Here is a 25290-nt window from a genome sequence, read left to right as displayed (position 1 = left end):
TTTTACCAGGATTAGCATACATACTGTCAGTCTTTGGCAAAGAGCTCTCAAATTTAGACATTTCTCTTTGAATATCTTTAGATAATGAACCCCGTATTTTCAAGAATGTACTAACATTTACTTGTATTGTAGGGATTTAACTGAATACTTTGTTTTGCTACTGGGCAAACTAAATGAGCAACTTGAATTGGTTTCTGATTTGTGTAATCTGTTAAAGGGGCTCTATGTAACAATCAGAAATTGCTTGTTTATAGTGACACCTGTGGCCGTTAAGTCAACGACAGTCAGCGTCCTGTTGCTCGTGCTCGTACTTGAGCATCGGTCGAAAAAATGGCCCGGGTTCTTCACATACTAAAAGCAGTCTACAGGTGAAGGTCTAATTTTTTAGGTTAGGTTACAACCTGTTCACACATTGGCAAAGTTGCAATGATTTAAAAAAATTGTATACGTGTAAAAACTTACATATAGTCCCCTTTAATAGAAATGTTGTATTAATCAAAAGAGAATAATTTAGTGCTGCCCTAACTTATGCTGAGTTTAATTCTAAATGTGTGAAATTATTGCATCATTTGTAAAAATTGGTGGGTAACGTGTAGCTGTTTTATAGAAAGTAGAACACTCCACCACACAGTCCTGTGTTTTAATAATCTGTGTGCAGTTGTCATTTATATTGAGTCAGTGAACACTGAACCAAGAGCTGAGTGTTAGTGTTTTTGTATGAGATTAATTACAATTAACATAATTCGCATTCAGCTCATTTTTTTTTCTGACTATTAAGAATATTATTTTACAGGAAATGCATCATTGAATCACTCTGGAAAAAAAGGAGTGATTTAGTACCTGATGTATCAATGTAATGCAACCCATCTATAAAAAAAACTAGACAAATTCAGAGAGGAATTCAAATAGTTTGCAAATGCTCTCATAGTTGCACAATGCCTCTGTTGCCTGCAGTATGTGAATGAATGCCTGTCTGTTTTATCTGCTAGTCAAAGTGACATTGCAGTATTCTTCCTCTGAAACAACCACACTGTGTCTGATGAATGGAAGACTGCGTCAGAGCCTCCAGGACTGATGTCATTTAATGGGCCAGCGTTTTTCCTTTCAGAATAAAACAGAAGGAGCAGAGCTGCTGGATGAGCAGCACGCTGTTGGATTTGGGGGATGGAAGGGATGACGTCAGGACCTTGACAGCTGTTCTCACATGAATTACCCCCATCAGACACTGGGTGGTGCTCACGGTTGCCAGTAAACTAATAAAGTCTTTTCAGAACAGGTCTTTTATTACTCAGGTTTCTTAGTGCATGAATCAATCTGGATGAAAACCTGAAACAGATTCTGTAATGTGTCTGTGAAATGTTCCAAGACATTAAGCAGTCCAGCTTGCGTCTTAAAATAAGAGACATGTGAATATTGGATGACATCTTTATTAAGATGGAAGACTTTTCAAGCACAAAAAGAAAAGAATAATTGAGTCAGTTTGCAGTGATGCATCTTTTACAACATTACAAGGTGCTGTGATTAAGGTGCATCCCTGTAAACTGACTTAACATTGTTAGTATATAAATTATGTAAAGAAATGGTTATTAATTTAATGTGAAACATTAGACTTTCAGGCTTTCTTAGAACCAGGGTCCTGCTTGGATTTCATGCTGCTCTTGTGGCAGTCTATGAAGAATTCATTGCAGGCGACAGTCAGTGCAGCAATCAGAACGACATACTCCTGGAAGTCCACTTCACCGTCCTGGTTTTCATCCAGGTCGGCCATTATCTTGTCAACCACCTTGGGGTCCTTGCTGGCCTAAAACAGAAGCATCACAATGAAAATCTAACCAAAGAGTAATTTGTTTCACAAGATCAAATGCTGATGGTGACCACACTTCCAAGCCTTAATCTGAAGTTCTGGGGTGTTAAGGTATCCAGTCATTATAGCCAGTAGGATATATGAGGGGGTGACATATCCCTTGTTAACCCCTTGTTAACCTGCTATCTCCCCTCTCCATCCCCTAGTAGCAGAGAGAGCAGTCTGGCCTCTTCCCGAGTCATAGCTATACCTATGAAAAGTAATGCAATGTGTATATCACACGAAAATCCATTTGTGTGTAATTCATAAATAGTGGCGAACCCTGCTAAGGGAGGAGGTCGGGGTAGATGGGTGGGTCAAAACATTGGATTTGCATTCAGGAGACCAGCGTTTGTGTCCCGTGTGAAACCAGAGGTCAACGTTCGTTTATTTGTCACGTAACTTCCGTACCTAAGTTCCGCCACTTCCGGAGTTATTTTAACCCAAACTACGATCTTCTCCTAAACCTAACTAAGTAGTTGTCATCTAAACCTAAAGAAGTTGTTTCCTGTGAAGACTGAAGTTTATTTTGAAAAGACTGTATGCATGTAATGCGTGGAAATTAACACTTGTTGCTGGACATTAGTAGGCGGAAAAGGAGGAGGAGCTTTGTCGTAAGATATACAAACTGTTGTATGAGAATACAATTGGACCATGGCTCTAAAATATCAGTAAGTTAGAATCTATGTCCCCGACCATGTCTTGGAAATATCAGTAGCCTAACTGTGCTATGTATTGATAAATCCATGGTGCTGTCCGTGGTGCTGAAGTAGCTGACGATTTGTAATTGGGACTTTTTCCTCTGAGTCCTGTCCTTCTGTCTTGGATCCATAATATTCTTTAACTTTTGGTTACAGTCAAGAAGATACTCACTGCCAGGAATTCGGCGAGTTCCCCCTGTAGCAGGTTCTTCATCTCCGAATTGCTCAGCTTGTATTTGTCACCTTCCTTTCCAGAATAGGAGTGGAACACTTCAATGAGGCCCTCCATAGCAGTTTGCAGTGTGGAAGACATTTTTAAGTTCTATGATTAAAGCCTGGAAGGACAAATCAAGAGAGTCATTATTATAAAAACATGATTAGACTAGTTGAAGTCATGAGGGAAATGGTATTTCAGCAATTTTGTGGATTTCCGCTGGGGGAAAAAGGAGGAAGAAATGATTCAAGACAGGTTAGATCAATCAAAGAGTGTGTATTAGATCTGTATGCAGAGGACCAGCAGCCTCCTTCACCTCCATCAGCTCTGGTGCAATAGATATTCTTGAGTGCAGGAAGATAACATTACTTTCAGCGGGAGGCTGGGGAGAAAAACAAATCACTGCAGTTATCAGGTTGCCAAAGATGTTACTTTGTGGTGGTGTTGAAGGGCAGAGTGTAAGATGGCAACACAATAGATGAAAACATTCTGCATGCTTAGAGTTACCCTGAACAACAGCTATCAAAATGTTTTCATCTCTGAAGCCACGGTCTCATCTTTCAGTTTCATCCTCTGTCAAACTATTGACGTCTGTCAGTAGAGGATACCTATGCTGCAGTAACACTAGTTTACAGGACTCCCAACTACCTTAACCAACATTTTTAAATAAATGTTATCCACATGCCTCTACATGTTACTAACCTGCTGAGACAGATTAAATACAGCAGGAAGGAAACATGCAACATATGCCGATTTCCTTATTTTTTTGCTCCTCAACCCCAGGGTGACCTGATGACTAATTGGTCCATCATCTTAAGGACGTTCCAATGATCTTATTCCTGAAGGACCAACCAACCAATGCAGGTGTAATGCACAGTTCAGATTGCATTTTGCATTTATAAATAGGCTGGTGGGTTATCATTTACTGTGGGCTCTGATCTAACGAAGGAACCGTAGAGCAACTCAGACTGATCTCCCTTTTCATCATCCGTCATTTCCTCTTTCAACCTCAGCTCACAGGTTTCCCCCGCGTCCTTGCATCTCTCCCTGTATCCGCGGTGGGAGGGATGCAAGGAAAAGACGCAAGTGAGGGAAATGTGGATGCAATTTAAGAGACTTGGAATGCACACAGTCTTGGAGAGGAGGAGAGACTTCATTGTTGCCTGTCATCTTTCAGCAATAAACACATTTTGATTGATTATTTCCACATTCAAGTTAAAATATCAATAAATGCAGATGTACATACAGCACAAGGTAGAAATGACTCATGTTGAACAGTGTCTGCATTGAAGTCCACTTGCTTATCTACTGATTGTGAGGAGTAATTGCACCAACATGATAAAAGGGAACTACATAACAAATCCCTTGAGAACATTGAAAATCAAAAGCTGCATATTTATATTATTTATTATGAAACAAGTTAAATCAAACAATAATTTCATCCATATTTTGTGTGAGTCGCTAATGAACACAATATAATAATATTAAAAAAATATATATAATACACATATACATATTACTTTTATGTTAAGGCAAAAGCTATGGCAGCAGTGGGCACTTGCTTATTTGCATTTAACATGAGACATTTAATATGAGTGTGTGTATTAAATTAAATGAGGATTAATGCATTTAGCAAAGTCTCAAAATGAATTTATTCTCATTTATACTTATTTTGTAATAATGTGTATATTTTCTTTTCTGTATTTTTTTCTATTTCAAAAGTTTTTCACCTAATGACTAATAATAATAAAAAAAATAACTGCACTTTCAACTCAACCTACAAAAAAAAGGAGGGAAAAAGATAAAGCTGTTTGTCATTGAGTGGATTCCAGTTAAAAATCTTGTGTGGAGTGGATGAAACCAAACTTTGGTGAATCCTGCTGTGCCAAACTCAAAAATAAAATGCAAGTATAGTAGGCTCAGGAATGCCAGTCAGAGTTAAACCAGTTGACATATCTAACCTTACACCTGCCCTTCACTATCAGACACCTGAGCTGGAAGCTGCCACATCAGGAGGGCTGAATCATTTCCTCTCCACCCTCAGTGAACCAAGTGGAGGACAAAAGACTGACCCCCCTGCAAGGCATGCCTGCACAACCGAATAGATTTAGATCTGGGCTTGCATTACTTTATATAAACTACCTGATGCCTTCATGCTGAGGATTAACGTTGGTGGTCATGTTTCATCATTTGAATGTCTGATGATTCTTATCTATATGAGCAGAGACGTGCTGCTCGTTAATAATGCAGGGTTGCTCTAAACCTGTGTGTGAGAGTGTGTGTGTGAATAAATAACTCAAATCTACGGTTCGAGAGCCAGAGAAGTGCTGCATCACTTTCCTGAATGATGCACATTCCCTTGATTAGTCTCCTTGATTGCCGTTAATCATTTATTCCCACTACGATGGGGGAGCTAATTAAAAGCTTTTGAATGTCAAATGCAAAAGCTGGTGTTAATTAACTGAGACTGAGACTAAAGCACGAACATTTTTTTGGAAACATTAAAAAACAAGACTGCAGATGCCACTCCACATGAAAATATTAAAATAAAAAAAATTTAAAAATTAAAAAAAAGTACCATGTTTTTCCTCTCTTGTCAGAATTTGTTTTGAACTGTCACCTCACAGTATCTTTAAAGCATTTTTTACTTTAAGCAATTAAAATAGCAAACGAACAGAAACAAGCAGGGACTCACCTGATCACTGAGGTTAACAGATGCAGCTGGAAGTGACTTCAGCCCTCATCTCATCACTTATATGGGCTCCTCTCACCTGTGTGCAAATTAATCTGAATCAGATAGGCGCCTCCCTCCGGACAGCTGCTGCTGCTACCTCACCTGCTGCACAGGTGAGCCACCAGGCCATGTATGGCAACCAAACAAACACACAGTTTATTAGCACTCATATCTTTACCTTGCCATGGCATGGCAGGAGAAGCACCATTTAACCATCACCATGTAAGTGTAAGGGATGGAAGCCAGCATGTTTAACTGTCAACATTCAAGGGCTATACACAAGAATACATTAGCCTATACTGTAAATAGAAGAAAAAAAGATTTAACTTATTTCTTCTCAAAACAGTATAAGTAGGGCAATTAATGTCATCTGGAAAAAAAACCCAAAGATTACTATTATTATTTTAGGAAAGTTATAGTAAATTTGTGTAAAATGAAAATATACAAATTGCAGCTTTTATCTCAAGTACAATCCACATTAGTACTTAATGTTTGTTTACCATTCTTTGATCTAGTTTTTAGTCATTTCAAGTAAACATTATTTGTTTTATATAAAGATAATTTTGACCCCAATATAAAATAATTGAAATAAACCTTCATTCAAACTTCAACACTTTTTTTTTTCAATTTTATTTGTCTTTCAATACAAAGGTAAATAGAGACCTTGGTCTGTCAAAATGAATCAAATTTATAGTTTTCAATTTGTATTGTTGTGTCTCCTTCATAATGACTGACGGATTGCTCCTACCCCCTGTTGCTGTGTGATACTTTGAACCCAAATATGAACAACATAGATAGTTCTATTAATCTATTATATTATCTAATATCTATTAAAACTGCATACGTGTAATTGGATGATTTTGACTGTGTTTTTTTTAGGACCCCAATACATTGGTCGTTCAGAAACAGAAAATAAAGATATGAAGTCATTAGGAACAAATTGATTGTTGAAGTCTTGAAAAATTGGAATGATAGATAGAATGAAGCTCCTGTGAGATATGACGGCAGAAGAGTAGAGAAGCAAACAGACAAAACTCTAGTGTTTTTTTGACAACATCCGTTACCATCAATTTGAACTGAAAACACTTATTTTTATAATATTTTCAGACCATGTCGGAAGAGGTATTAAATATGACAATAGAATATAAATTATTTAGTTTTACTTTTGTACAGCACTTTGTAGGCAGACGTTTTACTGGCGTCTGGTAGTCGGTTTCATTCCAAAATGGCAGAAGCATAGCTTTGCTGCTGGGCGCTGATGTTGCAATAGAGCGAACAATCGACTTTCACTTCTTGGCAATATATATTGTTTGATGAGGGTTAATAAAACCCTGCACTTACAGTAAGGACCGTAGCCATAACACTCTGTTATTGTTTACATTTCACAAACAGAAGTCAGGAACTAGTGAACAACTTAGGAACTAATTTAGATTCTACTTCAGTTACAGTTAAACAGTGTCTTGGGCTTTGCAAAATCCCTGTGTGCAATATGTAGCACTCCCAAATGTATTGATTAGTGACATTAGCCTCCAATGCACATGTACATGTCATTTGCACATCATTGTAAATATGACATTTTGTATATTGTATGCATTTACAGATCCACCCATTCAATATTTATTTATTTGCACTATTTATATTATTTACAACACTTGACTTGTATATATACATTTTTTTTTATGTTGTTGGTCAATGGTGCTTTATATTTATTCACTTAATTTTTCACATACTTATAGCCCTGTCTATCCCCTTCCTTTATGTGTCCAGCTTCACTGTCCTTGTTCTTAGCTGTTATGTTTCAAATGCTTTGTATGTGCACAAATACTTGGCCAATAGAGCCGTTTCTGTTAACTGATACTGACAAATAACACAATAAATAGGCTGAAGCAATTCCTTTTTCCAACCATAGCTTTTCCCTATGGGCTGCCTGTGTTCGTGTTATTAGGCCTCACTTATGCTTATTAGGTGTGACTAATGCTTCCCAGCAACATCATTTGCAATTAAGGGAATGATTGTGCTTGAATGACGGCACCCACTTGAGTAGCAATACAAATGAAGCGCAGGCAGGCCAGGCAACTGGAATCCTCTATTTACATGGGGTTAATTTACATCAGTATCTCCAGGTGACCGCTATAAAGTCTTTATGGATATTTGCATGCTTCTAGTTAAAAATTAACCTCATTTCTCAAAACCCAAGATCATTTGATACAGTACTGTAAATAAGTAAAAGGTCACAGCTAGTTACAGTATGAGATCACCTGGTAAAGCGTGAGATGCTTCTCAGATTTCCATTAAGGACACACGTAAAACATATACACAGAACAATATTTTATATATATAATGATTGGATGGGTGGATGGATGAAAATCAAATTAATTCATTAATGGCAGAAATGTCCATGGTGTCAGTGCAAATTGAGATTAAAATATCACGTCTTTTGTGGAGTGTCATTATCTTGACACAAAGTAATGTCTCCAAGTTCAACATTTCGCTACATAATTAATGAAAACCTGAAACCTTCTCAGATCAGAGACAGATTTTCTATTCTTGGTTTGAGGAAAAGAAAAGATGAAACCCTTTCTTTGACTTGATTAACCGAGACCAACTCGATGTGTGAAAAAGAGCCTCTAATCTCTCTCTTCTGTATGGGAAACTAAAGCAACCATCTCTGATTACTGGGTCTGAAATCAACTGCTGAGATCCACAAGTAGTGGATGTGTTACAGCTATCCAACATAATCAAACGTTTACTGTCATGACTAAAACAGTTGTGTTTTTATTCAATTACACAATAAAACATCAATACAAGAATTATGAATGTCCAGCATTTTACAAGTAATACAAATGAGTCGCATAGGACTACGCACTTTAAATATGATAACTAGAGCAGGAAATGAGTCTCTCTCAAATTCAAATAAGCATTTTTGACATTTTCCAAGATTTTGACTGTGTTTCTTTAGGACCCCAATACATTGGTCTTTCAGAAACAGAAAATAATGATATGAAATAATGTTTTACTGGCGTCTAGTAGTCGCTTTCATTCCAAAATAGCGGAAGCATAGCTTTTCTGCTGGGCGCTGATGTTGCAATTGCACTTTGAACTGCATTTGTTGATGATATTGCACATGCCAACTGATTATACTATTTATTTTGTATTTAATTATTTATTATAATCATTGTCTTTTATATTGTTTTAGATTGTGTACTTACTTTTACTGCCCTTTATGACAGTTTACACATACGACACTGGTCACTAACCTCATTGCTGTCTTTATAAAGTACCCTGTATTTATAGACTGTCTTTTAACACATCGTGTATGTGATAGAGAGTTGCAAACTCAATTTCGTTGTACCTGTACAATGATAATAAAGGAAATCTAATCTAATCTAATCAATGGAACAAACAATTCACTTTCACTTCTTGGCAATATATATTCTTTGATGAGGGTTAATAAAACCCTGCACTTACAGTAGGGACCATAGCCATTATACTATGTTATTGGTTACATTTCACAAACAGAAGTCAGGAACTAGTGAACAAATTAGGAAATACTTTAGACTCTACTTCAGTTAGATGGCAGATTCTACTGCCATGAGACTGCATGTGTTTAAATACAATATAATAAAGGCATTAAAAAAACAATAAGGGAAATACTTTTAAAAAAGTAATCACTCAGAAACATTTACCACACAACTTGTTTCTCTTAGTGTATGGCAACAGTCAACATATTGCACCGCTAATACTGCATACTGCCTTTTCTCCCCACATAAATACGGCAGTTTCTTTGGATCGGGGAGATGGATAAACTCAGGATATTGTTTATTTTTTCAAAGAAAACCTTTCTCAAATCCTTATATTTTTCACAGTATAGCAAGAAGTGAGATTCTCTCTCTCTCTCTCTCTCTCTCTCTCTCTCTCTCTCTCTCTCTCTCTCTCTCTCTCTTTCTCTCTCTCTCTCTCTCTCTCTCGCTGAGGGACATCAAACAGCAAATAATAAGTTCAAGGGTGTCATCTACTGGCCATTTGCAAACTCTGCAAATGGCCTTACATTTAACCTTGTCAAAGTGCCTGTTGTTTTTAAATTGTTATATAATACTGGCTGAATACTGCACATGGAAGTGAATGGAAAGAAGTAATTTGGGGAAAAAAATGCTTTCAAGAAAAACACAAGTGTGAGCTCAACTCAACCTAAATCCATCAATAAACAACAAAACAAAGCTGCTGTTGACCACCTATTGAAAACAGTTACTTCACAGAAAAACAGCACAATCAGATCAGAATTAGTGATCATCTGACCTTATATATAATAGTTGAATACAGTCAACTTGAAACAGTACAGGGCCTAAAGAGAGCCACAGTTAGTTAGCACAAACTCAAAGAGCTGATACAAATACAAAGTGCAGAAGTGCTATGAATTCACAATTTCTTTTTTTATCACTTATATGCTCAACTTTTCTCACAAAGCATTGCTAATTCTCAAGAGCAAATGCACTGAATCAAAGGATCTACCAAGATTCACCAGGGATTTATATTTTTAAGTTCCAAGGTAGATTAGCAATTTCTCCAAAACACATTCCTATCAAGAAACGTTGATATTATATGTCCTGTGTGGCCTTTGACTTGGCCCTAGAACATCACAAAGAGACACTCATGATCTCATACTTCTGAGGGTCAAAAATGTAACAGAGCACGGCCCTTTCACACTGTCGCTCCTGTCACCACATCTTTCTGGCACCTCGCTTGTTATCCAGAGTGCGACATGGGAGATCTCATTTGAGCCGTTGAGTTTGCGGCCTTTCAGCGCTTGTCAGCTGGGCAGCCGGCCTGAGATGCTCAGAGGGAGAGTGGAGCAGAGGGCATCAGCCCTGCCCACGGGGATAACATGACAGAATATGCCATGGGCAGGCAGGGGATCGTGTCATTGTCATCGTAATGAGACTTTTGCTCCAAGCTTTGGCATAACTCGCACACAAGAGGTTACCTGAGTTCAAGCCTTTACTGAGACAAAACTTAAGAAATGTATAATCTTTGTTTTCTAACCTATTAAAATACCACCATGGGGATTTGTCTCTGATTTGACAGCTCATCATTATTCTTGTTCATAATCTCATTTTATGGTTCTGCTTTTTTGTCCACTACTTCTGGCCTCCTATCCTCCATGGGGAGCCCAATCACAGAAACTCTTCCCACAGATGAAGTTCTGCTCTTAACACTGTGCGCCCCCTCCCGGGTCATTGTTGGCTTGCCCAGAACACCTCTCAGCTGGGCCCAGAAAAACGCCTGCTGGTTGGCCTGCTGGGGCCACTCTAGGTACGTCTTGGTACTCAACATCTTCTTAAGCTTGCAGTACTTGCTGGGCAAGGAGTTGGGATCCAAGGGCTCCTTCACCACTAGTATGACATCATTGAAGGTTTTTCCCACTGCTCTCTGCTGAGCGAAGTACAGCTCATAGTTGCACCACTCGCTGTTAACGAAGTGCCGGGAGAGAACAAACATTACCTGAGGATAGAGACAAAGAAAAAGAAAGGAAAACGTGGATTAAAAGTGTTTTGTAATACTTTCTTCTACATCGGATTTGATGAGCTACGGATTGTGTTGTATTGTGGTATGTACAAGTCTATAACAAAACTACAATTTGGTACCTTACGACTACTTTCAATATTTTCAATGATGTTATCGATGATCCACCTCCCTGGCATGAAGTCCCTCTCATGAATACACAGACGATAGGAGTTGCTGTTGTTCTCCAAACAGGGCAAGAGCTGGTCCCTCACCCAGTCTGAATCAAAGTGGCTGTAGGATATGAAAGCATGATAACTAAAACTCCCTAATTCCCCTGCCGCTTTTTCCTTGTGAGCTCTGTATTTGGCCCTGATGATCTGATACGTGGCTTTAGTGTACCACGGAAGGTCAAAAATATAACAAATCAGCATCAATATCAAGATCACCGTTGCCGTGAACGCAACAGAGATGATGATAACCAGTCTGATATCACACGCCACTCTACCTGGGAAAAATTTGGATATGACTGTGTTGAGCAAGGCCTCTGGGTGGTAACACCTGTAGTTCCATGGCCAGTCTGTGAGGTTAACCTTTCCTTTTGACATTGTGTCCTGGACAAAAGCATGGAGCTCACAAGTGCAGTGGTAAGGATTGTTCCCTGCCCTCAGCGTAGACAGTTGAGGCATGTCCTGGAAGGAGGCCTTGCTAATGAGACCAAACGAATTCCCATCCAAAGCTAATGACTGCAGTGACAGACTTTCCCACTTAGATGGGATGAACTTGATTTTATTCCCACTCAGCAGGAGCTCTTTCAGGTTGGTGGCTTTCTCAAAGTATGTCGTATCCAGCTGGTCCAGGTCACAGTAGGACAGGTCCAAGTAGTGCACTGTGGTGGGCAGACAGCGAAGGGCTTCACTTACAAATTGATTGTGGTGAGCGATAAGCCGAGTGATATTATTTTGCCAAACACAGTCCCGACTGTTTTCAGCAGATCCCAAGTTGTTGTTGCTGAAGTCCAACACCTGCAGCTGCCGGAACTCCCTTGTTAGCAATGACAAGTCTTTCAAACTGGTCAGCTCATTGTTGCTCATTTTGAAAGTGTGAAGATTTGGCATGGTGCTCTTGTAATCACACAACCGGTTGTACATGAACTTATTCTGTAGTCGATTATTAGAGACATCCAGAAACTCCACACCTTCCATCTCACCCCAGGAGTCACAAGGCACGCTATTGAAATACACATGCTGAATAGACAATGCCTTAATTTTGTTGAACCAGGTGAAGCGCCAGTCAAATCGCAGCACATCAGGATTGCTGATATACCTACAAGAAATAGAGATTTGTAATGTTCTGTATGTGCACATGAAAAGCCAACATCCAGTCCCCAAATTATGCTTTTTGTAATTATTGAAAATCCAAAAATATATTGCCTTTGTGAGCCCAATGTGGCGTAGCAAAAAAAAAAGATTTTACAGTTAATTGCGGTAATATTCCAAGTCAGCTGTAACCCATGCTGCCAGCATGGTACTTAAACTAAATGGTTAGTTTTAAGAATTAGATGAGAAATAATTCAGTTCTGGAAACTTTAAAAAGTCAGTGGTAAGAGCTTGGTCAGAGTGATATAGCCTGGGGGGCAAGTTTAGTTCAAGGCAAAAAAAGTCCTTAGCACTATAGTTATAGGGAAATGTGTTATGTAGTTTGGAGCTTGTCTTTTTCTTTGACATTTGCTACTAAACTGCAGGTCATGCAGTTACTTAAATTGGCAAGAATACTTCAAGTTTCGACATTTTTTGTGGAAAAACTGCAGGGTTTTGAGAAAATTGCAAGATCTCACACATATCGTGGGTTTTGCTTGAATTTGCATTAATTCTTGTGATTGCAAGATTGTGTGTTGCTGGAAGGACAAAATACTATACAGTATGTGAATACTTAGAATACATTTGAAATTATAATATGTGAGCTTATACTCTACAAACAATACCAAATTAATTGTTAGACTTCTTGTAATCTGCATGGTGAGACATCACGGGGCAGTGTCGAGCCACATATGACATTATGACAAGCATGTGTTAAATCTCACACCAAATGAATTATATTTCACACTATTACATGATGCCCCCAAATGAGAAGATACTCACCAAAGATCCAACTTATCCAGTGCCAGGTCTGTGATGCTGGAACCTGCTCCGCTATCAACAAATGTGGGTGAACGGGCAAAGTCGATGTACTGAAGTCTCAAACGTTTGATAGAGGCGACTTGTAAGTTTATTAAAGTCATCCTGAGAAGATTCTCATTGAATTTACCTCTGTAAAAGATGAGCTGTTGGGCTGTGATGTCTTTTAAACCCTGGAAAATATCCTCTTCTTCCATGTAGTATGTAAACTCAAAGAGGTTACGGAACTGGAGGACGCTGAAGGACTTGTTGGCGAGGTCACGTAGCATGTGAGGAAGAGCATTTGGCCGTTGATCTATGGCCATATCAAAGCCCATCTGATTTGTCTGGATGACTTCTAAACTTCCGGGCTCGTAGTAACTTAGATTGGAGGAACATTTAATTGCAAAACCTTGTAACCCAATGTTCTTCAGGGGCTGAAAATCGTCTTTCTTTAGACCCATCACCAGAGGGCCACCCATGGACAGAACTTGGAGTTTGACAAATTTGGAGAAGCTATCAGCCAAAGTGGCTTGTTTGTAAAGGTTATTGGACATGAGGAGCTTTTTCAGATTCAAGAGAGGAGTCAGAGCTGTGGCAGGAATTTCCTGCAGGGAGTTATTGAAGATGTCAAGATGCTCCAGTAGCATATTGTTTTTAAAGGCATCATTGTCAATGTGTGAAATGTTATTGTACTGCAGCTGAAGGATGCGAAGCTGAGGGAGGCGGAGGAAATCGTCAGCATGGACAGCTTGAAGTTTGTTGTAGGAGAGATCTATGTCTTCCAGTGTGGATGGAAATTGTCTCCACGGGACACTGTCGAGCTGTATTCCCAGGCAGTCTGCTGAGCGGCCAGAGTTGTAGATGCGACAGAATCCTCCGTCAGTGTTATTGGTGCGGGGTGAGGATGGAGTTGGGGATGTGAGTGCTCCAAGAAGGAGAGCACTAAAATGAAGCAATTCCCAAATCATGGTGACAGCCTTGTAAATAAACAAAAAAAGGAAAGATTAAATGTTAGCATTTCACTCTTTATTCCAATGGAAAAAGAGACAGAACATTGACCCAAATTGTTTTCGGAAGCAGTGGTTTACTTTAGTTCATGTCATGAAACTGTCAATGCTTCTCTCCAGAGATGCTGAAAGTACATTTGCTCAAGTACAAGTTTGAAATACGGATACTTTGTCAGCACATTTTCTTTTTGTGAAAGTCTCCACTTTTCTTCCTTTTCCTACATTTCAGAAGGAAAATACTGTATTTTTTACTTTACTTTATGTTCTTAATTTCAATACTGTCTCCTTTATTTCTGTCTGTTTTCTTTCTTTATTTCTCCCTTATCTCTGTGCCTTTTTATGTTTGTTTATGTCTTTCTTTCTCCCTTCTTTGTGTGCTTTTTATCCTTTTTTCTTTCTCTTCTTTAAAGGTTCACTATACACAACCTATTCTTATACAATGGTTCATATGATATCTTACGAAAAAGTTATTCTTCCTTTTTTGTTCGTTAAACTATGAATGTCCAGCAAAACGTGTCAATTTCTGCATGTTACAGTCTTTTCAAATTAAACTACTGTCTTCACAGGAAACTACTTCCCTATGGTTTCAGCAATAAAATTACTTAGTTAGGTTTAGGAACAGATCGTGGTTTGGCTTAGAAATAACTTGCATTACTTGCATTTCCTGCGAAAAAGGAGGATATTCACGCTTTTACAGAAACCCCCAAAACACAAAATAGCATTGAGTTACAGCAAAGAGATCAAGATTATAAAGGCATGATGTAACAGAGGAAAGAAGCAAATCTTACGTCTACAAGATCTTTGATCAATTTTCCATCATCTCCCATTAAATCATAAATGTGCCTTAGCAAGATATTCAGTTTATTCGGCAGGGTATAAGTGAACCTTGCAAGACACACAACAGACCACAAGCTTCACACATCCCTGTACCTACAGTCATTATGTGATCTCAGGCAGCAAATCTGCAGCGAAAAAGACAGACTCATTCAAATAAAGCAGACGTTTTCATTAGTCCCCCTTCATACAACAGCACTCACACTACACAGTACTTACCCTCTTAAGACTAGTTTCCTGCTTTAGGCTGTTAGTCAGACTCTTTCAAACCCCGTCTCCTAAACCTTTTTTTATATTACTGGTCCAATGATACACTCTGTGTTGGCCCTCACGTGCCGGAGAGCCATCAAGCTTTACAACCCCCGTTAAACAAACAGTGTTTGTTTTATCTAGTCCAGAAGTGACGTGACTTGAATAAACATTTATGTCTGTGCGGATATGGGTGGTGTAGAAATATATTGTTTCCCTATTTATTTTAGGTCATCTGTGACAGAGTGGGATCAATATATTTAATTTAATTTTGGTTTGACTCAAATGGGAACCAAATTAAAATCACTTTACAGCACCTGTAAAAACAATGATGTTACGGGGAAGATGGTGAATATTGTTTGCAGCTTTTCCAGAGTTGATGAATCACAACATAAATATACACTGGTGTGTACAGTATTCTTTTGTAACATTTATCATATGATAAAGCCCACATTAGATATACAGTATATTTATCATTCTCAGCCATGTGAGCAGTAAGAAATTACATTGTGATATTAAAGGCAAGATTTGTTCTTCTCCCAACATTTGGTATTGAGCCAACCACTGCTCATTCCTCCCAGGTCATCTGAATGACTCATTGTTATTGCGTTCTGCTAGATAAATACAAGACGGCAAATTAAAGATTGTATTCTTTGAATGAATTAATGTCACCCTTTGTTTACTGTGTGGCCATCATCTTCCTTGCTTGACATATAAACATTGTCTGAGTGAGAAAACAACAGCCGTGATGCTGCTTCAATGACGAAACCAGAAACACTCCTTGGCTATCTAATCTGGGCAACAATGACAGCCGTTCCGGGAAATTGACAGCAGATTAGATGAACATCAATAATATTGATGTAGTAAAACTCTGTGCATGAAAGGCACTGTTGTAAAAGGATGTTGTAATATCACCTGGCAATAACAAAGCTTTGGGAATCAATACAATTTTGTCTCAGTCTATTTAAAATGCATTCATGTTCGAGGCATTCGAGTTTATGGTCTTTTGCACATAACGTAGACATTAAAAGGTTTTAAGGGTGAGAATGACAGTTTTTAAATGTTGGGGGGGCCAGTCCAAGAGGCTCAGGGGTATTGTAGTATTTTCTGCCACACCAAACTGACAGCCAAAACATGATTTCTCAGAAACAAAGTTGAAACAATCAAAGAACCCTGAGTAACACTGAAGAAATCACAACTCTTTTCCTGGTAGTTTGTAGACATGAGTAACTGGTCATAATTCAGTCCAACATTTATAACATTGTCAAAGCTTTGATACAGTCTCTTGTCTTTGTGATCACTGTTTTAGACTAAAGCCCAGAGATTTCACCATGTTTCTCTCACAAATATCAGCTTTTGTCTGGGACAGCCCAAAATTGTACTGTTAAGGCTTCCTATGTGGACGTCAATGTGCAGCCCAAAATTTGTGACCGTGCAAAATGTACGCATAGCAAGCGCACCGACTGCGTATGCTCCAGTTTTCGTTCCACACTCCACTCCAGTTTGTGGCATATGCACCTATAGCGGGTTTGCTAAGAAGAAGAAGAATAAGAAAACAAAGTGGATGCTTGTTTTGAAGAGAGGTTGTGTGCGGAGATCCAACGTGACCCCTGTTTATATATATATATATATATATTATTTTTTAAAGGAATACAAGGACCGACAAATGACGTCTACCCCCTGGCAAACAACGTTATGGTGCATTACTGCTACCAACTGGAATGGAGTGTGGATTGGCAAATGCGCATGTGTGGAACCAAAACATTCTCATCCCAACTCATCACATACCACAGCTTTGTCACGCCCCTTGGCGTCACTTTGTTTTCGGCATCAGTTACCCTTGGCGTCACTTTAGATTTAGGCAACAAAACCACTTTAGGACGGAGCTACATGGTTGGGCTTAAAACTACTACATTTGTAAAGTGAAAATAACACTTAGCGTTGTCAACACAGGACATGAACAATCAGCTGATTGTAAAGTGAAAGTGAAAGTAAACGCACAGGACACGAACAGCGGGCTTCTGGATGAAAGCCTTGTGTTTGTTGGACTCATCCACCTCCCCTCCCGTCTGCTCAGTGTGTTTCTTTTCACTTATTAAATTACATCACCACACTCCCAGCGCACTTTCTCAAGACGTTTACTGTTGCCGCGAATGGAATTACATTGTAGTTAACGGAACGCCTGCTGCATTTCATACCAGCGCTTAAGGCGCATAAGGGTGCCTTGTGTGGCGATACTAAACACCGACGGCCATGCTCAGCATTTGACGCCCTGGGAAAAACAATGGGCTGGTGGCCACTAGACCAACCCTCAATTGTAGTGTGAATGGAATTGTGTGCAACTGGTACAAGTCCACAGCTGTCCGCGTATGCGTAAAGTATAAGGGTCTTAAGTCGAGTCTCACATCTACAGCTCTGATAACTGGACAATCCTGTTTTTAGCAAACTGGGGATTTTTTGTCACTAGCACTTCTGTTTAATCATAATGTTTCCGATAAGCCTCATGACTCAGGTGAAAAAAATGACAGCTGCCTTAGGCAAGTTCCTCTGTTAAATGAGGCAAGAGAGGTCAACCAAATCTGTGTGTTCCTAACCTACAAAGGCCTAAAGTTTTAAGTTCATGACCACCAGCTGGTTTGACATTAACCTGTCTGGCAGGAGTTTCTCTGTTGGGATCTAATAAAGATAATTTACTGGATGACTCGTATGTGCAGTTTCCTGTTCTGTGGTGCAGTCTTATCTGTAAAAGGAATGTGCACAGATATGCTGCAGGCTGTTCTCTTTTTTATTCTTGAGTATCACTAAGCCTTTTTGCAATCACTTCAGTGTCAACACGCATTTAAGTTTACAACTTTTAAGGTTTCTAGGTCATACAATCTAAAACACCTACACATGCAGGTTATTGTGTTTACACATAAAACATATGGCCCTTTTCCTGGCCAATATTTTACATGGGCAGGCTGGCCTGCTGCCAGGTTGATAGAGTCGGAGCTGGGAAGACAACTGGGAAATCCCCAGAGAGCATGAGACGAGGGAAAATATTTGTTTTCTCTGCATCCCAGAGATAGCTTTCACAAATCCTGTCGTGTTCAAAATCTATAGACTGACACTACCTGGAAACAGTGACATTGTTCATCTATGCACCCAGTTGAATGGGTGTTGCAACACAAGTATGCAAATTGAAAGTTAATCTTCCTGACTCAGATTTATGGTAAGAATGAGTAATCCACGCAACGGGAAATGTTGCAGTGTGACAGCACTTCTCATTGTTTGAAAGGTACACTCCCTGTCCTAATAATAAAATCAGTGACAGACAAACCACACAAAGTGACAACAACAACCTTAAATCTCTCAACCAAAATCATTAGCAAACTAGTCCCTGGAGCAAACAGAAACAAGTATTTGGACTCAAGACTAACTAAAGACAGTTTTATTTAAAAAAAGGCCAACAGAACCAGAGATATCACCTTTTTTATTCCATACATTCTGATTCCTGCGCCTACTCGGGCTGCATGATAGGCTATATTGTTTCAGCATTGGCATCATTGGCATATTAACTCAAACACGTCATGCTACAACTCTTTCGCTGCTTGATACAAAAGGAAAACTCCCCCGGTTCCCCATTTTCCATGACTAATGTTTCTCATTAAGTACCAACAGTCTTAGTTTCATGATGAACCGTATATATTTTTAGACTTCTTAACGTGTCTGGTCTGCCTCTTGTCTCGGGGATTCAACTTGATTCAGCATGATTAGAGTAATGTGTGCCGCGACCTGCTATAGTACATCAGCTTGGAAATGCCCATGGTGAAGGTGGCTCACTCTGCTTTGTAGGTGTGACTTTTTTGCCAATGAGTTTATGAGTAAATTGCTTACTAGAGCCAGATCTAACCCCTTCATTTTGCTCTCAAAGTGCACCAGTTACACAATTTAGGGTAATATTCATGTATATTTTCATATTGCAATATATATCGTAGAGAAAAATTATAATTGCAATGTCAGTTTTTTCAAATGTTGTGCAGCCCTAGCGCCTACATTACCCACAATGCAGCAAGACCGCCCGCAGTTGGGTCAGAGGGTTGGGTGGGATGTATTAGTAGCGGTTGATGCGGTATGTCGGTGTATTGGTCCAACAAACACTACACTATTAATCAGGAGTCCTGTGTTCTAGAAAGTTGTTGACCGGTGTTTTGTTTTGTAAGTTACGTTAATGACATTTGTCATGTGACGATTATCACGTGTTTTTATTGGCATTTGTGACGTGTTTCTGTAGTTGCGTTCCATTGTTTCTCTCCGTGTTTTACTTAGTTTACTTATTTTAAGCCCAACCATGACGTTTTCCCTTACCCTAAGTGGTTTTCTTGCCTGAACCGAAGTTAGTGGTTTTCTTGCCTAAACCTAACTGCAGACGATTGAGTGTCATACAAATGACACGCAAAAAGCAGTGTACTTCCTCATGATATGTGGAATGTACATGTAATGTCGTGGTATTATACGCCTTCCCGTGAGATGGCTCACTTCTCCACACTTCCACACAGCTCACTTCTCCGCACATCCAGATTTTCAGTTTCAAACTAGCCATCTTCAGCTCCATCCAACGCTCAATCAAATAACATCACTTTAGGCAATTTATCAGACTTCACACAGCTGTGTAAAATGAGTGGAGTTCCCTTTAAGTGCAACTTCAGTGCCGGGTGTTGTGTAAATTGATTTTGAAGTGTTGGATATTTAAACTTAATAATTTTAGCCAAATCTGCCCAGAACTTATCACAATGTCTGGCTTAAATATAGACTAATGACAATATGTATTGACTAACTAAACATATGCACATACTGTATTCAAGCTCATAGGAGGATGAAAGTGTATCAACAGGCACAGTCATACTCTAATAGGGCTACTGTATTATGGTACTGTGTGGTCCATACTGTAGCAACTCAATGCAACATACATGCTGCACTCTAGGCTTCATAGTGTGACGTGGTAGTCCTGCACTAAATTAGCAACCAGGTTACGAAAGAAACAATTAATGTCTCTATCATTGATTAAACTATGATATCTGTCTGATATGCCATGAATGGCGTCATCCATTGAGCTTAAAGCTCTATTACTGTGTGTGATATTTACCCAACAGTCAATAATCGGTGGCAAATAGCTCTTTCATTGACATGTGTTGGAAGCACTGTGCCCACTGCGTCTATACGACACATTTATCTGGAAGCAGAGTTGTTTCACTGATGACTGGTCTTTACTCTGGTTTAATGAGGCTCCATGTTTACGTGCTACGCACAAACACAGCTGGACTAGTACTCGAGCTGTAAACATTCTGCTCCCAGGTCATCATGTTCATCCTCCACAGCAACGCACACTCCACATGTTAATGTGCAGGGGTTTGTTCGTGTCATCATACATCAAGTAATCTTTCCAAAACCATTTTCCCACTCACATGGTGGTATTTACAGACACAGTTATTGCTGGTGTTTGTTTTGTTTTGATATGGCCATCTCTGAGATTTCTGCTGCCTCCCCCACACGATGAAATTAATGTCTGCTGCTCAAAGCATTGATGTTTCTTAATTTTAAATAAAAACATTAGCTGCTTTTTCCTCTCAGAGACAGTGTCCCCATTACTATGGACAAACTGCATGCAGGCCATGCTGTCAAAAGCTTTTATGGGAACTATCATTTGTTGAATGAAAACAATCCACAGCAAGCAGGCTGTTGTTCGTACTTTACCTACGAAAAGTAATGAACTGGAATTTTTACATAATTTTGAGTCAGGACATGCAGGGCTGCCTCTAAGGAAGTCAGGTGATGTTGTATAAAGAGCGACAAAGTCCGTGAAGGGAAGAGGTTGGGGTAGAAGAATGGGTCAAACAAACACAGGACTTTCACCCAGGAGACCGCTGCTCATGTTCCGTGTGAAACCAAAAGTCAATGTTGACTTATTTTACCTTGGTTTTGTATGTAACTTACGTACTGAAAGCAGGGGGAGGCAAAAAAATCAATAATATCCTTTCAGCATATTGTAATTCAACTGGTACCCTAGGTTAGGAAGTTTTCCGTAAAAGTAAAGGAAAAAAAAAAGTAAAGCTCTTTGAGATGTCATACTGTGATTCAAAGCTCTGGCAAGCTACAATATTGGCGAAGCATTTCAGAGATGGAGAGAAAATGTTGCTAATAGTTAAGCCTTCTGCTAACCGTAGCCGTTGTGACACAGCGCTGAGCAGAAGGCAATTAGCTAATTATTAGCAACATTTTCTCTCCATCTCTGAAACGCTTCGCCGATATTGTCAAACTCTTTTTGATAAGTCCATCTTCCTTTTTTAGGTTGCTTTACAGAGTAGGCAGTTGTTGCCAATGATGGAATAGCAATCACATATTTTCCTGCAGGATATTCCGCCATTAATTCAGTCAGGAAGACCAAAACTATCTGCATAGATGTTACAGGGGAAAAGTGAAAAACAATTGGGTGAAGTGACCCTCTAAACTTGCACCATGCAATGTTTTAATTAAAAATGTGTCAGCAATGTCCATCCATCCCTTAACTGTTGAGAGTGAGAATGGAGAGGGCAGGAAATCATCTTTCAGAAGGAAAGTGACGAGGCAGATATGTATTTGCTTTGTCATAGATGGAAAAGTGCAGGTGTGACTAATAACATTAGTTACAATAGGCAATGGATCTTTCTCCATAGAGACATTTGACATACCAAACAGGTGTGACTACCAACAGTATGTTTTGTTGGCTCAGTGCCAGGGCTCTTGAGTTGCACATGCCGGCTTGTGGTTATGGCTTATTGCTACACTTTAATAAGACAGAGCCATTGTTAATGTATTAGTTTCAGCTGGGCATTTCCTGCTATGCCAAGTCAAAATATCCAGTGTGAGAAAGGGCTATTACATGGGTGATTTGACTCCACCTATATACAATTGTCTTGTGATCTGTGTGACATGGCAAGTAAATGAGTAATCAATGAGTAATACCAAGTGGACAAGTGGAACCAAGGGTCTGCCTTTTTTAAGTGATATCAAACCAATGTCAGACTGACCATACAAACAGACAGTTGCTTGTAAGTGGTCCAGAAAATAATTCTCTGGTCCAACTCAAAGTGGGAGCAAGCTGCAGTGTGGCTCTTTAGAGTCAACAACATATACAGTATGTGCCCTCAGCAGCACACAAGCATGTCATGGCTGTATTGCATTCTCTATGAACAACAAGATAAAAAGGGAAGGTTGTGAAGGTGGTTTACCTTTAGATATTTCAACATGACCTTTAAAATAACTGAAGTTACAACATAAATAGAAATAGTGAAGGGCTGAGATAAACGGCACTGTGCAATATGATCTAAGAGGGCAAAACAGCAGCAGGGATCCGGTGACTTTAGTATACAAACAGTTCCCCATGAAACCAATGGAGCCTTGGCCACAACTTCTGCTCACTCTCAATAAAACCCACAGCTTGTAACCCTTAAAAAATGGTTTTATCCTACCAAAAACATGTACAATATTTATGCCTCACAGTATTGTAGAGGAAACTCCACAGACATTATCAGCCAGTCAGTAACAGCTGCGCAAAACTGCTTGAAGTGAGCCAATTTACCATTGGAGCTTCACAGGTGCCAACAATTACGCATGCTGATTGCCTGAGGAGACGGGTGTCATAAAAGATAAGAGTGGTGTTGGTTTATCTTTTTATTATTATCAACAAATCCCACTATAAGACCCAACCCAACCATTTATTTATAATATAATTAGCTGAAGATGATGGTAATATTAGTTTTGCAGATATTGGCTCATAAAACTAAATATTGAACTTGTTGAAAGTTGGACCTGATGACACCAGATCAATACTCACTAATTATTTCAATGTATTCAGTAGGGCAGTGTATCCCAAGCATTTTTTTCTGGGGACCCACTTTAAAAATGACAAATCAACCCAATTCAGAAGGCCGTTATCATCTATTCACATGGTTGATCACCTATATGAATACAAGACAACAACGTCATGTGAAAACTGAAAACACGACTCATTTTAACTAAAGTAATACTTATTTTAACCCAAACCAAAATATTTTCTTTAACCTACCAAGTACAATAGTTTTGTTGCCTAAACCTAAAGTTATTTTGTTTCAATTAACAATTTTCACTTTCACTTTCATAATGAGGCAGGTGCCGTTTGCCCCGTCTGAATCATTAGAATGGCAGGGATAACCACTGATAACACAAAAGAAGTACAATTAATCTGTGATAATCCACTGAAGAGAGTCATGAAAATTATGGATACAGCAGATTTAAACTGCAACAAACTTGAATCATTTGTATTTTAAGATTCAAAACAAAAAGTTTGAAACACGAGAGACAAATTATTTCAACTCACCTCGAGATGGCGATCAGATATGCCTTCTTCGCCAGTTTAACAGGTTAAAATGTGCTGTGAAAAAAGTCAGACGCTGGGTGAGAAGTGATTCAACACTGAATGATTTAGCCTGTGGCAACTCTTTCAGCTCGGTTATGCTCTCTCTCTCTCTCTCTGTCTGCCTCTCTCTCCCTCTCCCTCTATTTATCCTGTTTGTGTGTGTGTGTGTGCGTGTGTGTTGCTCAAGGATGTGTAGTTACGGGAAGATTTTCTTCTGCCTCACAAGCTCCACATTTTTTTACAATATGACTTGTTCTGTCTTGACTGAAAAATGTCTTCTAGAGCTATAAGAGCTAGGCTCTCACTACATTCAGAATTGCTGTTGACATTATTGGGGCCCAATATTCTAGCCATGCTGATAGACTTGGTTTCATTTGTACAGGTTTTGAGATATAGATTTCTGATGGATGGGATGGGTTCTGCCTTTAACCCAATAGAATAAATGAAAATGTACTTTTTGTGCTCGAAATATAAACAACTGATGTTTAAAAAGTCAACAGCAACATGTCTGACAGGTTCTGGTACAATGAATTATAGATAGGAGAAAAGAAAGATAAGAAGAGATAAGATGTACTTTTATTGTTCTGTCGGGAAATCGTTCCTGGACTCCGTCCAACTGCAGTTACAAACGCTAAATTAACAGCATCAACAACAATAATAAACGATTCCACACAAGTCAGGGAAACAATTTCACAGAAACAGATGTTTCAACACACACACAGTCCCACGTACATAATGGCACATACTATCACACACACCATGGCAGGTATTGCACCCAGGTAGTGCACTGCACCGTCTACCGTCTTGCCCATATTGCACAGACAATAGCCCAATATTACATAGATGCAACATATTGCACTGTCCCAATTCAACATATTGCACTGTCCCTATTTAACATATTGCACTGTCCCTATTTAACATATTGCACTGTCTAAACATATTGCACTGTCCTTATGATGGCTTTATGTTACGAGTTGTTGAGAAGTTTACTAGACATGAATGTTTGTAACGGTTCAATCTGCACCGTGGGACTCTATATCTCCTGCCCGAAGGTAAAAGTTGGTACTCCAGGTGTAAGATGTGAGTTGGGTCTGACACAATTTTCTGTGCCTGTCTGATGACAGACTGCTCATAAAGCATCTGGAGGGTAGGGTGGTTTTTGACCCCATAATCTTCATAAAAGAAAAGAATCAAAAAAAAAAGTTGACAATGATATCCAGTGTCGGGGTCTTTTTACAATTTATAGATTAGGTCTATTGTAAGAAAAGTCTGCAGATGATTTTACTGTAGAAACTAAACAACTTTTGGAACAGCTCACCAGTATGCAGAAGGTATTTTGCTGTTTAAATCCTGTGTAGCAAGACCTAAAAAATTAATGTATTTACTACATCGCAGTATTGAGGCCTTACAGTGCCCTGGTGCACCAAGCTTTTGCCTGCACAGTATCCATCTCTGAGCCTGTTTGATTTTCACTCCTAACGTGTCAAATCCCGCCACTTGGCCTGTGCACCTCAGCGTCTGATAACGATGCAACTGGGCACCCTTTAGCATCAGTATGAGACGCACCGAGCTTACAACTAACTCTAATATAAACCCATCCGTGTCATTATTAGACAGGCAGAGCAACTGACGTAGTA

General features: G+C 39.2%; 2 protein-coding genes across 2 annotated transcripts; both read right to left on the bottom strand.

The window, feature by feature from the left end:
• Nucleotides 1-1411: 1411 nt before the first annotated feature.
• Nucleotides 1412-5545, bottom strand: s100a1 (S100 calcium binding protein A1). The gene is made up of 3 exons (XM_037785859.1): nt 5454-5545; nt 2717-2879; nt 1412-1801 (listed from the first exon to the last, which is right to left on the bottom strand). Exons 2-3 carry the CDS (start codon nt 2855-2857, stop codon nt 1613-1615), a joined length of 330 nt encoding a protein of 109 aa, XP_037641787.1. The 5' UTR covers nt 2858-2879; nt 5454-5545; the 3' UTR covers nt 1412-1612.
• Nucleotides 5546-9382: 3837 nt separating this feature from the next.
• Nucleotides 9383-23750, bottom strand: tlr18 (toll-like receptor 18). Its single transcript, XM_037785858.1, has 4 exons — nt 23615-23750; nt 13133-14127; nt 11135-12317; nt 9383-10991 (listed from the first exon to the last, which is right to left on the bottom strand). The coding sequence occupies exons 2-4, from the start codon at nt 14116-14118 to the stop codon at nt 10605-10607; spliced, it is 2556 nt and encodes an 851-aa protein (XP_037641786.1). The 5' UTR covers nt 14119-14127; nt 23615-23750; the 3' UTR covers nt 9383-10604.
• Between the last annotated feature and the right edge of the window lie 1540 nt (nt 23751-25290).

The sequence above is a fragment of the Sebastes umbrosus genome, chromosome 11 (assembly GCF_015220745.1).
Source record: "Sebastes umbrosus isolate fSebUmb1 chromosome 11, fSebUmb1.pri, whole genome shotgun sequence".
Lineage (NCBI taxonomy): Eukaryota > Metazoa > Chordata > Actinopteri > Perciformes > Sebastidae > Sebastes > Sebastes umbrosus.
Note: the sequence above shows the minus strand (reverse complement) of the source record. Positions and strands in the feature narration are given on the sequence as shown.

Excerpts from the sequence above, each read along its gene's own strand:
- s100a1 (XM_037785859.1), bottom strand. The coding sequence starts at position 2,857 with ATGTCTTCCACACTGCAAACTGCTATGGAGGGCCTCATTGAAGTGTTC. Across the intron at positions 1,802-2,716 it reads AACTCGCCGAATTCCTGGCA|GCCAGCAAGGACCCCAAGGT; the intron begins GTGAGTATCTTC and ends CTTCTGTTTTAG.
- tlr18 (XM_037785858.1), bottom strand. The coding sequence starts at position 14,118 with ATGATTTGGGAATTGCTTCATTTTAGTGCTCTCCTTCTTGGAGCACTC. Across the intron at positions 12,318-13,132 it reads CTGGATAAGTTGGATCTTTG|GTATATCAGCAATCCTGATG; the intron begins GTGAGTATCTTC and ends TATTTCTTGTAG. Across the intron at positions 10,992-11,134 it reads ATATTGAAAGTAGTCGTAAG|GTAATGTTTGTTCTCTCCCG; the intron begins GTACCAAATTGT and ends CTCTATCCTCAG.